At 37.9% G+C, this 14,891-nt stretch overlaps 1 protein-coding gene across 1 annotated transcript; it reads left to right on the top strand.

Annotated features, from left to right (window-relative positions):
• Positions 1–456: 456 nt before the first annotated feature.
• Positions 457–13,845, top strand: CCDC196 (coiled-coil domain containing 196). The gene is given in 11 exon segments (XM_036355863.1): positions 457–506; positions 612–764; positions 2,245–2,341; positions 3,074–3,124; positions 5,030–5,107; positions 5,301–5,384; positions 5,916–5,975; positions 6,376–6,492; positions 6,495–6,522; positions 13,377–13,435; positions 13,642–13,845. Coding segments are annotated over 11 exon segments (981 nt in total).
• Positions 13,846–14,891: the final 1,046 nt, after the last annotated feature.

Here is a 14,891-nt window from a genome sequence, read left to right on the forward strand (position 1 = left end):
TCTTCACCCACAGAATTCAGGACTGTGCCCTACAGATAGTAGGGATTCCATGGAGGTTAACTGCCATGGAAGATGGTGTTGTTGAGTTATTTTTGATAGGCTGCCATTTTCTACCACATTAGGAATTCCATAATATAGATGTTCTATGACTATATGATCTAATCAAAGACTTCAGAATAAAACTTTTGGCATTAGCTAAAGCTAAGGCAAGAACTTACCAGATGTAGTTAATAGTATTTTTAGTCAACAAACTGTCATTGATGTTGGAGTTACTTAAAAGACCTGTTGATTCTGTGGTCTTGGGACCATTGTGACCTCAAGCTGCAGCTAAAATCAGTCCAATGCAACAGGAGTTTCAAGAACAGCAGCACAAAAATGATGACAACTGAATGGAACAAGAAGGCACATATTTTCAAGAAAACCTCTTTATTCTTAAAGTAGAAGTTTCCCTTCAAGATGACAAGTAGTTCAGACTCACCAGGTTCTCACTTATCCCCCAAAACAAGGTGAGTCTTTGACCAAAGATGCTAAGTGATAATTATCCAGTAGGGAAAAAGAAAGTTTCTATTAACCCAGACTAAATGCAGATACTATGGTGTCTCTTCCCACAGAAGTTCTAAAATAGATTGCAACTTCTTGAAGGAATTGAATGAGGACTTAAAACTAAGAAAACTGGAACTTCTAGAGCTGCTAACACCGCTTGAAGATAAGAACAACCCCTTATTCCAAAAGTTAATGTCTAACTTAGAGGAAAAACAAAGAAGGTAATGGCTCCCTACTCAGGATTTCCTAACGGCAGAAAGCCTGGAGAAGGTTAATCCATAAGATTAACAATTATTATTTACATGTTAAAAAAAAGGTTTAGACATTCAGCTAAAGTAGGTAAAAAAAATTTGTAACCATAAAATCAGAATGGCAAGGAATCCTTTTTTCTCTTTTAGTAAAATTAAATATGAGTCAGCCCTCATCTCATGGAGTTACAGTTATTACTCTTTTCCCTGGTGTATCTACCCAAGAAAAGATAAGGGCCTTTAATATCTTCAGTTTATCATGGTCACACTAATAGCGCCTTATTCGTGTTTGTGGAATCACTTTAGGATAGATGACTCTGCTCTTCCCATGCCAAGCAGTGGAATGGCAATCTTTTTAAGCATACTAGGCAGTTAGGTCTTAATGCTTCACCAAGATACTCACTGTTCTTGAGACCCACCAACTCTCTATTACCTGTCTAGTGTTGGGCAAACTCACCTTAATGTGTTTACCTTCATCCTCTACCCTTATCATAAGCATCTCAGGGAGCTCAGAATTTTGGAGAATAAATGCCAGGTAGAAAGTTGTGGTCAAACAAACCCAGAATCTCAGACTTCTCTTGGAGCAAGAAAAAAACAAAGTCTTGCTTCTCTGCTTCTCATTAGAAAGGAAAAAGTACAACAATATAAACATTATTATTTTTTTAATATATTTTATTGATTTTTTTTTACAGAGAGAAAGGGAGAGGGATAGAGAGTTAGAAACATCGATGAGAGAGAAACATCCATCAAGTTGCCTTCTGCACACCTCCTACTGAGGATGTGCCCACAACCAATGTACATGCCCTTTACCGGAAGCAAACCTGGGACCTTTCAGTCTACAGATCAACGCTCTATCCACTGAGCCAACCTGGTTAGGGCAATATAAACATTACTAATGCCATTAAAGGATACCTTCTCTCACAAAGACTTGCTACTGATTCAGATTTTGTTAGAAACTTCTTCATGGCTTGATTCCCTGGGGGCTACCATAAGGATATAAGTGGTTTCCTCAACTAACTCAAATTTCTTTATATGGAAAAGCAAGGTGGGGGAGATGTACAGAGACAGGGTAGGGAATAATTCTTGGATTTATCCTGAAGACAACAGGTTCTTTGACTTCCTTCAAAGGAGCAAAAGTGCCCCTTCTACCCCAAAAGTCATATATCAAACATTCTTCTGATAGAGTGGAGAAGAGCCTCACTGGCTGTTGAAGACCTACGTTTTGAGCATTATAGAACACAGAATTTATTATAGAGTACACAGCTAAGACAAATGTCAATTAGGAATGGAGTCTGCCTACTAAGACCTGCTATATCCAGAAGGACTTTCATAACTCCCATGATTTCAGCCCCCACCTCACTCCCATGGTAGAGTACTTTCTGACTGGTTACAAAATATTAATATTATTCTTTAGGAAGTATTATGTTTTATGATGTCTCTCTCCTCCTTCTAGTCTGCAGATTATGAGACAGATCATGGCAGGGAAGGGGAGTGAAGAATCCTCAGCTCTGGAGATCATTAAGGAAGCAGAGGACATGAAGCAGAATCTAGTAAGAGGTTGATGGGCACTCTAGGGAATGGCCTCCTGGTCAGAGATCGATTCCATTGCTGTGGAAGGAAAGACAGAGGGTTCATCTCTAGTATCTGATGCTCTAACATTTATACATCCTTGATCTAGAAAGTGCAGGATGATCCAAAGGAAGTCAGATAAAATGTTGGGGAAAACAAGGACTAATAGCTAGCAAATATTCTATCACGTTAACTTTGTAAAAACTTCTTATCTAGTAGTCAATAAATACAAGCATAGTAACCCTTCACATTTCAGAAGGGATAGAACATTCCTACCAAAATAAAATAAAATAAAAAGTTTGTTCTGAAAGTTTTATAAGATTTTTTAAAATCAACAATGTAAAAGATCTTAAAAAATAGAAAGTAGTTGTTTAAGCCCCAAGAAATTTCCATATGATCATACACCTTAAGTATTATCAGTGTGAGGAACCCATTTCTATTAATATCATACCACAGTTACCATAATGAAAGTTATTCAAAATTTTTATTATTTTTTATCATAATCATCATCAAACTCATCTCTCATGTTCCTGGATTTGGGGCTAGGCTCATTGTTGCTTTCCTCTGTGGGTGACTATGTCCCTGCACTCCTTTCCCCTTATTACTTAATAATTTCTTTGAATTTCACTTTAATGATGGGAACAGACACATGTTTCTGTTTGTTTGGTTCTCCCCCCCCCCCCCCCCGCCCCCCAACCCTTCCCCAAAAACAGGAAAGGAAAAACAAGATGCTACGGAAAGAAATGGAGATGCTATGGAACAAGGTGTGCCTCTAAGTATCTCTTGAAAGTATTGTCTTACAGACCATAATGAAAATATACTTCCCTTCCTCTGGTCCGTATCCTCATTTTCTTCATGTCCCTGCTTCCACTCATGCCTCATTCTAATTCATTCTTTGCATAGCAGCCAAAGTGATATTTTTAAAACAATCAAATCATATCACTCTTCTTATGAAAACCCTTCACAGATACCTCTTATTGTGGCATATCTGGCTCTGGCCTGCCTCTCTCGTCTCCTCTCATAGAAGTCCTTCCCTCCCTCATTGTGGTTTCTCAAACATGCTAAGACTTTTCCTATCTCAAGGCTTTTGTTCTTGCTTTAGCCCTGGCCTGTAATGGTATTTTCTTATGGTTGGATCATTCTCATCCTTCAGGTCTCTGTTTAAATGTCACCTCCTCAGGGAGGCCCTCCTTGTTTACTTTATCTAAAATATGGCAACCCCCCTCCAATCTATTGTGCAACCCTGTTCATGTCTTTCATAACACTTTTTATGATATAAGCTTATCTTCATTATTTTTAATTATTATTTTACTTGTTTCTTGTCTCCTTGCTCTTGGAATAAGAGCTCCTCCAGTATCTTGATTGCTTTAGTTATCTCTGAATGCCTAGCACATACCACAATGCTTGGAACAGTAGACAATCAATAAATTTAAATGGCATGAATGAATGAATGAATGAATACCTAATTCTAATTCCCCTATAATTTTGCAGCAATCGTTGCATTGTTTAAGATGACAATAGTAGGGCCTTTTGCTGGAAAACCAGACAGGTAGAAATTCTTTTGTGGACTAAGTCCTTGGTATCTGAATGCTTTTCCACAGACTATGTGACTAGAAGAGCAGATTGTGTCTTGTGATAAAAAAAAAGGTGTGTCCTGTGATTTCTGATTGCTTTTTTTTTGTTTGTTTCTTTGTTTTTTGTTAATCCTCACCCGAGGATATTTTCCCATTGATTTTTAGAGAGATTAGAAGGGAAAGAGAGAAAGAAACATTGATGTGATAGAGACACATTGATTGGTTGCCTCCCACACCCACAGGGGACCAGGGATGGAGCCTGCAACCAATGTATGTGCCCTTGACCAGAAGTGAACCCAGGACCCTTCAGTTTGGGGGCTGACACTGTCTACTGAGCCCAATCAACCAGGGCTCTGAGTGATTTTTTTAATCTCACCTTTCCACAAATAATCAGGATACCATCCAGCCTTGCATCTTATACTGAGATCCCCTACTTCTCAGTGGCAACTACAAATCAGTTCTATGAATTGTGAGTTTTAGTTCCTGAGTTCTTGAGTCTTTGTGACAGGAAATAGCCTCTATCAAAATCCAGCTTCTCCAGAGTTCCTAAGAGACTTTTTATAAGGGATGTCCAAATGACTTCGATTGTAATTGACTTTCCTTACCCATACTTTTAGACAGTGAGAATGGAGAGAGGAGCAGCCTGCCTAATGGCTAAGAACCCAGGCTTCAGAATCTGATAAATCTGGTTCAGATTCCAGCTCTGTATTTTCCTAGCTGTGTGATCCCCAAAAATGACTTCACCTCTCCAAGTCTCAGTTTTTTCATCTGTAAAATGGAAATAAAAATAGTCCTATAAGGATTGAATGAGAATGTTTTTAATGTAGTAGAGTAGTGTAAGTAAATAAGTAGTTTATACTAGTGATTGGTATATAATAAAGGTTCAATTAATAGTTATTATTATTATAAGATACACTCGAGGGACCAAATGGAAGGGCTTGTTCCATTCTGAACCCCCTTTGGTAGTTCACTTTTCATGTAGGGCCCTGAGAGATTGCTGACTGGCAGGAACCAAAAGCTTTAACCCATGTTGGATTTCCACTTCCCTTACTCATTCCTGCTAATTTAAAGCTTTTCCAATATGTCTCTCTGCAGACATTCAACACAGAAGAAATCAGTGATCAACAAAAAGCACCACAGATAAAAAACAAAGCAAACGTGCAGGATGGAAAGGCAAGTAGACTTCTTGGTATTTGATACTACACAACTGGAAACAGCAGTTGACAATCAGGGCTATTTTGGATAGGCAGATAGGTAAGATCTGGGCCTTTAGGATATACTGGACTTATTGTCTGCTAAGACCTTGTACTTCTTTCCAGGGGCCTCCTATTTTTTTTTTTTTTTTAGCTCTCTTCTTTCACCCCAGGCTCCTGAAACCCCCTTATCACCTAGGAAGATCAAGAGTGAATTGGAGATATCATATGCAGAGAAACTGAAGGAGATAGGGAAGGTAGTACACATTTTCTGAATGGCACTGGCTTTTAGAGCTGACAGAGTCAATATCATTAATGCAGCAGTAATATGCCTCTATTATAATGTGCTTCTGAATTGATGCAAAAATTTATAGGAGATCTGATTCCCTTTTGACGTTATATTTGAGTCAGAGTGACACTGCAGTTCTGGGAAATCATGTTGGTGAGGGCAAAGTGGGAGAAGCTGTGCCAACAATGACAGTTTCACAATAGCTATGTGACATCAAAACACCTGTTAATCTGTTTTTGAACATTTATTTTGGTATTATGCTTGTATCTAATCTTCTCTCAGCCAATTCATTCATAGAAAATTATCCTGTTCACTTAGATTTTAACTTTTGGAGAGTGAATTGTAGGGTGAGACCAATTGAAAGGACTGTGTAGTTGAAACCAATTTGTTAGTGAATCTATGACACCATAATTTTACTCTAAAGTCTTTGTGGCATATTGAGAAAACTGATTTCTGATCTCAATTTACTTTGTCACCCAGAGGCTCTTTCTTCCACCAGGAAAAGCAACAGAGGAAAACAGAATGGGTGAGGTACCAGGAACAAGCCAACAACCTTCAGGTATTAATGTCTTCCAAGGCTAGACTCGGGGTACAGTTTCATTCATACAATGTAAAGGCTTTTAGTTTCATAATGTTAAGCCTGATCCCTTTATCTCAATTACCAATTGTCTTGCTAAAAGAAATGAATGTTTCATGGGGAGACATCTGGAGAGAACTGTCTCCAGCTTCACCTTCAGTAACTTGGGGATAAATAGCATTTTTCCCTATGGTCTTGATTTTGTTCTATTTGAAACGGGGGGGGGGGGGGGGGGGGGGATCACAAACACTTTCTTCCCAACTTTAAAAAACTAAGCATGATAGGATCATTTTTAAACTTCTGAGTAAAAAGGATTCAGGTAATAGTGGTTTTAGAGAAGCCAGTAGTGTACGAATAGTTTTGAAAAATGTTCTCTTTGTAGAATGACTTTAATGGAAAAGTGATTGAGCTCAGAATTGAAGCCTTGAAGAACTACCAGAAGGCCAATGATCTGAAATTATCACTATACTTACATCAGAATTTTGAGCCAAAGCAAGCATTTTTTTAAATCTTCCTGGGCCCCAAGAAGGTAGGCAAATTTTATAGATACATAGTTTGAGGTTTTGTTTTGTTTTACATTAGAGATCCCACTACTTGTAGAGTGATCAACATAATGTCTGGCACATAGTAAGTTAAATGTTAGTAGTGTTATAATACATTTTTATCACTATCATCATCATTATTATTATTACTCAGAAGCTCTCATACCAAGGTAAGGATTTCTCTGGAGGAAGTGAAATTTTCTTTTGTAAGAACTAATACATGATATGCTTAGCATATGTAGTTAATACATAGTTGGCATTTGATAAACTAGTTTCCTCCCCATTCCCCTCTCCTCTCCTAGAAATTAAAGTAGCTTTATCTCATGAATCTAGTTGGAATAGACTCTGCTACTTCAAAACAGAGAGCCAAAGAGATAGACATCAAACAATGGCTATGAGTTTCACCAATTCAGATATTCCTCTGGGAGTTTCAGCATCCCCCCATCCTCCACCCCACTCCCGTCCCAAAGAATTTATGGCATCATTAGAGCAAATCATATAGTTTACCAAAAGAAAGAAAATAATGTTTTCGGAGGGGCAGGAGAAAAGAGTTCTTAAATTTTCAGGGATCTATGAATCTGAACTCTGTATTTTAAAAAAGACACATAGAATGAGAAATCATAGCGAAGGGATGATAATGTTTTATCAGTATCAGTAACATGTATCTCTAATTTCTTCTCAGTTGTATTCCATAAAGAGCTTAAACAGTTTATAAATTCAAGCACAACACAGGATAAAATAAATAGATAGGACAAAATAAATGGACTAGAAAATCAACACAAAGGGAAAATAATTCAAAGCCAGGTGAATACATGAAAATACATAACGGAAGTACTATATAGTTGGTAGAGGCAGGCTTCAAACATGATTCTGAATTTCCCAGAAAAAGAAACATAGACTTATGGTATCCACAAAATAAGCAATCACCAATTGATCGGGAGAACCATAGCTTTTATTGGCACTGAGACCAGGAGAAATTTCTTTCCAAGTCCTTATCATGGGGACAGGATACTATGTGTATTATAGTAGCTAGTGTCCTCAATAATTACTCTACAATGAATTCACAATCTAAATTTCCTAGACTGTTTCCTATCTGTTCCTTGGCACAATCTGATAAGAAATTATTAATTTGAAGTTTAAAAAAAATGATGAATCAGTTCAAGATGATTTGGTCCAGATATATAGCATTCTGTTAGTCTGACTTGATCCATATGCAAATTTAGAAAATCTAGAAGACTGGATGGACTATCTATCTTTCAGCCAGTGTTCCATTCATATTTGTCTTTTAACTGTATATATATATATATATATATATATATATATATATATATTTGATTTTTTACAGAGAGGAAGGGAGAGGGATAGAGAGCTAGAAACATCAATGAGAGAGAAACATCGATCAGCTGCCTCCTGCACACCCTCTACTGGAGATGTGCCTGCAACCAAGGTACATGGCCTTGACTGGAATAGAACCTGGGACCCTTCAGTCCGCAGGCCGACACTCTACCCACTAAGCCAAACTGGTTAGGGCTTAACTGTTGTTTTTGATAAGAATTGGATACAGAGCCCGAACCGGTTTGGCTCAGTGGATAGAGCGTCGGCCTGTGGACTGAAAGGTCCCAAGTTCGATTCCGGTCAAGGGCATGTACCTAGATTGTGGGCACATCCCCAGTAGGGGGTGTGCAGGAGGCAGCTGGTCGATGTTTCTAACTCTCCATCCCTCTCCCTTCCTCTCTGTAAAAAATCAATAAAATATATTTATAAAAAAAAAAAAAGAATTGGATACAGAAAGCTTGAGGCTTTCTTCTCCAATAAGAACCTGGAATACAACCAGAACTACTATAAAGTCATTAAGATACTAATGAAAATGATAGAGGAAAAGAGGGTTCTGAGGAGGAGAGATCCTTGTTTTACTTAATTTAAAATTATCTGAAGGTCATCTTGAGGGATCCATGGAGTAAGGGGTCAAAATTCTTGGAGTTCTAGATTTAAATCAAGCCAAAATTAGTAATAAATGAAATATTCCATTCAACTTCATCACCTCAAACTCTGAGTCTTGGAGCTGTGAACTAGGACAACCCTCAGATCAACATCCTTTTTGTCATCTCTCCTCCTATGTGTCTGGAGAATTAAGTGATAGGACACCAACCCGTTTTGTTACAGCGAATGAGTGTAGCCACAAGCACGAGTGACCCATTGCTACTGTGTTTTATTGAGTATGCATTCATTGAGCATGGATTATAGGCCAGTTTAATTTTTTAATACACACATATGGGTCTGAAATCTAAGTCTTAGTTTGGTTATGTTGACCTATTTATAACCTTGTGCTTGATTTTTGCAAAGTAAACAAAAGAAACATTAGTTTCCTTTATAGAGGGATTTTTAAAGTAATTATCTTAAGATTATTGCCAATAGTGATATAATAGGGAAGTGATTTGGTGGTGCTCAGTGTTTCCCAACTTCTATGTCCCTTGGACTATTGTTTATTTAATTTTTCTCCGTAGATTGAGTTTAAATTCTTAAACACATTACTTGAAAATAAAATTTATATTACTATTTTAAATGAAAGCTAGTGCAGTTATTTATAACAGAAAGTAAATATAATACTAAGTATATGGAAAACAAAATTTTAATATTCTAACAAGATGTTGAAGGCTGAGGTATGTTTTATTTTTATTAGGAAATGAAATTAGCAAGATGTAGAGAGTTTTGTTTTTTATTTTTTTTTAACATATTTTTTATTTATTTTAGAGAGGAAGGAAGAGGGAGAGGGAGAGAGATAGAAACATCAATGATGAGAGAGAATCATTGATCGGCTGCCTCCCGCACTCCCCTCAGTGGGGATCGAGCCCGCAACCCCAAGATCTGCCCTAACCAGGAATCAAACCGTGATCTAGTTTATAGGTCGACGCTCAACCACTGAGCTACGCTGACCAAGCAAGATGTAGAGAGTTTTAAAGAAAACCCAGCAACATATTGAAACTTTCTCCTTGATGCCATCAAGGTTGAGAGAATTAAAAAGGGATAGTTTTCCCACTGTGACTTATAGTAATGTGTTTAGCATTAAATAAACCTTCCAGATTTATTTCAGTTGCCACCTAAAGTCATCTCATTGTCAAATTTTAGGAAATAGTAATTTAGTGTAAAAAGCACTATGTTTAGAATCATGTATAAATTGAAGGCCTTACTCTGAGGCTAATCAGTTAAATAACTTGAGCAGGTCATTTAGTTTCAGTTTTTTCTTTATCTAAAATAACCATAAAATATTATAGAGCATGTTGAAAACATATGGTGGCCTTGGGGTTTTTTTAATCATCTCTCAAGAATATGTTTATCGATTTTAGAGAGAGAAGGAGAAGGAAAGAGAGGAAGAGAGAGAGAATCATCTATGTGAGAGAAACATTAATTGGTTGCCTCCAATATGTGCCTTGACCAGGAATCAAACCTGCAACCTAGGTATGTGCCCTGATCAGGAATCAAACTCAAGTCTTTTTGGTGTGTGGGACTATGCTCCAACCAACTGAGCCAACAGGGCGAAAGCATATGGTTTTGATCAACCCTCACAATGACTCTGTTGGGTAGTGATTATAGAACAAGAAACTAGTTCAGAGAAGTCAGGCTTCTGACTCCATATCCAAAGTTCCTCTCCTAGAATATGCTATACAATGGCAGCATTAAAGTATGTGATTTTTATGACTCTTCCATTTCTACAGGCTATGACTCGAATTCAAACTTATCACTAGTTTAATGTATAATCTTCCGAATGAAGAATCATACTCCTTAAGATTAATTTGTTCAGTAAAACAGGTTGACAGATTTGTAATTCTGAATTTAGCCCAGTAGGTGGCACCCATCACATCCATGCTTCTAGTCCACAGTCAAGGTAATTCAGGAAATGCTGTGGGAGCGACTGGCCTTCTATTACCCTTGGGACAATATATCAATTGAAACACACACACACACACACACACACACCCCACAACTTATTGATGTTTACTGTCATGCTCTGTGGTACTGAGGTGTATCATTGGCAGCCTTGATTAGACTGTATTAAAATTGGAATTCTGCTTCACAATTCTTATCTATTTTTCTACTCCTCCCCCAAAAATAGTCACTGCCCACTTCCTCCACAATCCCTATCTATCACTGTTTCTTTTTACCGTTGATAAATTAGGTGATTGGGGCACTGAATTAAAAATCAGTTAGGGAATTGCACAAGGTGTGGTGGTTTCTTGAAGGTTAAGTACTTAGCAGTGTTCCTGGGTCATTTTTCTTTTCCTCTAGCTCCAAAAGAATTGAATTTCACAAATCTGTCCTAAGGAAGAGGTGGAATGTAATTTTGGACCCATCTCCCAGTAAATCAAGGTACAGGACTTATTGTTCTAGGCATTTCCAAGTAGAGAGAGCACTTCTCTCACTGCTCTTGCCAAGAATCCCTCCTCAAACATCAACTGTCCTGTGTACTGGTTGGCTGAGTCCCAGTGATATGACCTATTTGGTTGGCAAAATTTAATACTATGTTAATATTACTGACTTGGTTACACTTCAAGCAATCACTACTTTTTTTTTTTTAATATATTTTATTGATTTTTTACAGAGAGGAAGGGAGAGAGATAGAGAGTTAGAAACATCGATGGGAGAGAAACATCGATCAGCCGCCTCCTGCACATCTCCCACTGGGGATGTGCCCGCAACCCAGGTACGTGCCATTGACCGGAATCGAACCTGGGACCCCTCAGTCCACAGGCCGACGCTCTATCCACTGAGCCAAACCGGTTTTGGCGCAATCACTACTTTCAAATTCCCTTGAGGCCCAGGTTGTAGTATTAACCTTGTCAGTCTTATCTGTTTAGCACACTGCATCACCTAGTCTTATAGAAGAGAAAAACATTTTATACCTAGGTAAAGTCTTTCCTTTTAGTCTTTCCAGAGATGGGGCACATTTGGAGGGATTTGCTTTCCCACCAGAGTAAAATTACAATTTGACCCAGGGTATATGGCAGCCCTTCCTTGGCTTCAGTAGAGTTGAGAGAGCAGTTCTTGGCCTTTGTCACCTATCTTAGAGAACACAGGCACCAAGCAATCTGTAAATTCAGCTGAATTTCTCATCATGCCTGCTAGTGTTTAAGGAAGAGGTTTATCTTTAGTAATAATAGAAGTGGTGATAAGACATTTGATTCTGACAGCCTTGGTTTTCTCTCCTCCGCCCTCCCCCTCCCCAAACTCTTAGCATTTTCTTGAACTCTTTTGAGAAGCTGAAGGTTAGATGTGAATATTTTGCTACATTTATAAATTCAGAGGAAAGTACAGTGTGGTGGGAAATGAATACTCGTGAGACCTTATTTATTCTATAACTCCCTCTGTTCTAAAAGAAAGCAAGTCATTCTTCTCAGCTTTAACCTTTACTTCACTTTAGTATTACTCTTCCTGATGGCTGACATACACTCCAGCAGGTGCTGCTGAAAGGAAAATAAGCTAAAATGCTGAAAGGCAGGATGGAAACCCACAGCTAGCTTAAATCTGGGTCCTTGATAAATAGTATTGCTCTCAAACACAGGCCTTTTTAAGCTTTGAGGCAACTCAATGTCAGATTTATGGTATTAGTAGGTTATGAAGCTAATTTCTAAACTAGGTCATTCTTTCACTTCATAGAAAACCCCACAGAATTCCAGGAGGAGAATAAGTCTTTTTTCCAAAATATACATTTTAAAGGTTTAAATAAAGTAAACGGCACTTTTATTATGATTATTTCAGTGAGTGACAATAGATTCCAAACTTTTTTGCACCACACTCAGGAGAGCAGCAGGACGTCTAGGATAGGGTTGTCATATTTAGCAAATAGAAAGAGGATGCCCAGTTAAAACTGAATTACAGATAAACAATTCTTTTTTAGTATAAGTGTCCCAAATATTGCATGGATACACTTATAATAAAAATTATGTGGTGTTTATTGAAATCCATATTCAACTGGGTGTCTTATATTTTAATCTGGCAACACTAACCTAGGACAGATTCACTACAAAGCCTATTTAGCACCCTACAATTCTCCCTCTCTCCCCTTTTTTTCTTCTTTTTTATTGCCTCCCTTCTCCTGCTCTATCTCAGACTGTGCCTCCTCTTTGTCCTCCCTACCCCACCTTAATCTTTGGTTTGTTCTTATTATCCACAGTTGGCCATTTTTGTGGGTTATCTGAGGGTGTGACTGTATGTATATGAATTACCATCACATTTCTTCATTTAAAAGTTGTATTAGAAATACATTTTGTAGCCTCTCAAATAAAATCACTTATTTGCACGTAATATTCAATGATTATTTTTTTTCCTGTGGGACATGAGCTCTCAATAAAAACAAAACAAAACAAAAAGGCTTGTCACTCCAACGTTAAAAATACTGCTTAATAAAGTTGTTTCTTTTTAATTGTTTTAAATCCTCCCTATGGATATGTTTTTATTGATTTCCATAGAGAGAGGAAGGAAGGGAGGCGAGAGAAAGAGAGAGAGAGAGAAACATCGATGTGAGAAACATTGATCAACTGCCTCCCTTAGTTGCCCTGACATAGGACCAAACCGAAATTTAGGTATCGAATCGAACCTGAATCGAACCCGCAACCTTTTGCTGTATGGGATGATGTTCCAGTCAACTTAATCACTTGGCCAGGGCAATAAAGTTGTTTTCTAAAACAGCAATTAGAAAATCCACATTAATGCTAATACCAGAGTCAATCTTATAGTCATACAATAATAATACTGTGATGAATGTTAATAGCCTTGCAACACAAACTAAAACTAGTTTTTTTTTTTCCTCAAAGAAAGCTCTCATTGTCCTAATGTTTCCCTTCAGGTACTGTGGGCACTACAACTATGGGCAGAGCAACTAAGGGCAAAAATGAATCTAATGTGGTGAGAACTACTTTCATTTTCAAAATCACTTTAACGTCTAGACAAGTTGTAGATTTTTGGAATGCATTTGTTAATGTACATTCTAATTTAATATTTTTAGGGGATTTGCAAAGTGAGTACCAGGGTATTTGATGTTTTAGCTGTGTGTGTGTGTGTGTGTGTGTGTGTGTGTGTGTGTGTATTTGTTTTCCTCCTTCCTCTTTCAGAGAGTCCTGGGATCTAAGACCTACACAGAACAAGGAATTAAAGGAAGTCAGTTTGATGATGTAGGAGGGAGGCTCTTTTTTCTGTGGTCACTGACAGATGAATCTCTGAAGATTTCGAAGGCTTCCACTCCATTTGCTTGGACAGATTTAAAGACTAAGCATAGCCATTTGTGTCCATTAAAATCTCTCAAACCTTTGCTTTAGTGCTGTTCACATCTCATTCCCCACCAAACTGGGTGGAAATGCTAGTTAGATGCTTGGCCTTAAGCATGTTAGGAATTTAGTCATTTATGGATTGTAAACAGCCTCTTTTGATAGCTTTTGATTTTGAAATGACTAGATTCAAACCACATTGGATATTGTTAAGTCCATAAAAAGCTGCTCCTCTCAAACTCTGAAATGTTTAATTATGGGCAGATCCACTGGCAAATGAATAAAAGTAGGTACAAAGTAAGGAAAATTATACTCCACAGACTCCTCTTACTCTCCCACCAACCACATCCATTTGCCCAGGTCATCTTTATCTACTAGTATTCTTTGAATACCTGCTACCTTCCTAGACTACTGTTTTAGTTCAGCCCCTCTTTCCTGCCTGGATTACCACCACCTCTTAATTTGTTTCCCTGCTTCCAGTCCCTCTAATGACTGGCACCACTGAAACTACCTTTTCTAAGAAAGAAATGAGGTCATATCACTTCCCTATGGGTTTCCCATTGACTTTAGTGTAAAGCCCACACTCAGTCACAGACCATATAATAATGACCTGCCTCCTCCTGCCTATGTCTCCAGGCTCATCCCCTTCCCTCATGCATCCTACACTGAGCTCTGCAGAACTATTTGTAGTTCCCCTGATGCACCCTGAGTACTATTCTTTCCATGCCTTCGAACAAAGCTGTTTCTCTGCCTGAAAAATTCTTCTTTCCTTGTCTGCTTGACCATTGCCTATTTGTCCTAAGGGATGAGTGTAGTGCCCATCTTTTATCCCAGTAATTCTCAACCCAACTTGTGTATTAGAATTTTCTCAAGAGCTTTTAAAAAATACCAATTCATTGAGCTCCTTTCCAGATAATTTAAGTCATGATCTCTGAGGGATAGGGCAAGAGCATCTGTATTTTTTTAAAAGCTCCTTGGGAAATTCTTAAGTTGCAACCTTAAGCCAGGTTTGAGAATTATTGTTCTAGGCTCTCTGACCTCTACCATAGCACTTAATGAACTATATTGCAATTATTTGCTTACCCAGTTAACTCCCT

Source organism: Myotis myotis, unplaced genomic scaffold (genome assembly GCF_014108235.1).
Source record: "Myotis myotis isolate mMyoMyo1 unplaced genomic scaffold, mMyoMyo1.p scaffold_m19_p_1, whole genome shotgun sequence".
NCBI lineage: Eukaryota > Metazoa > Chordata > Mammalia > Chiroptera > Vespertilionidae > Myotis > Myotis myotis.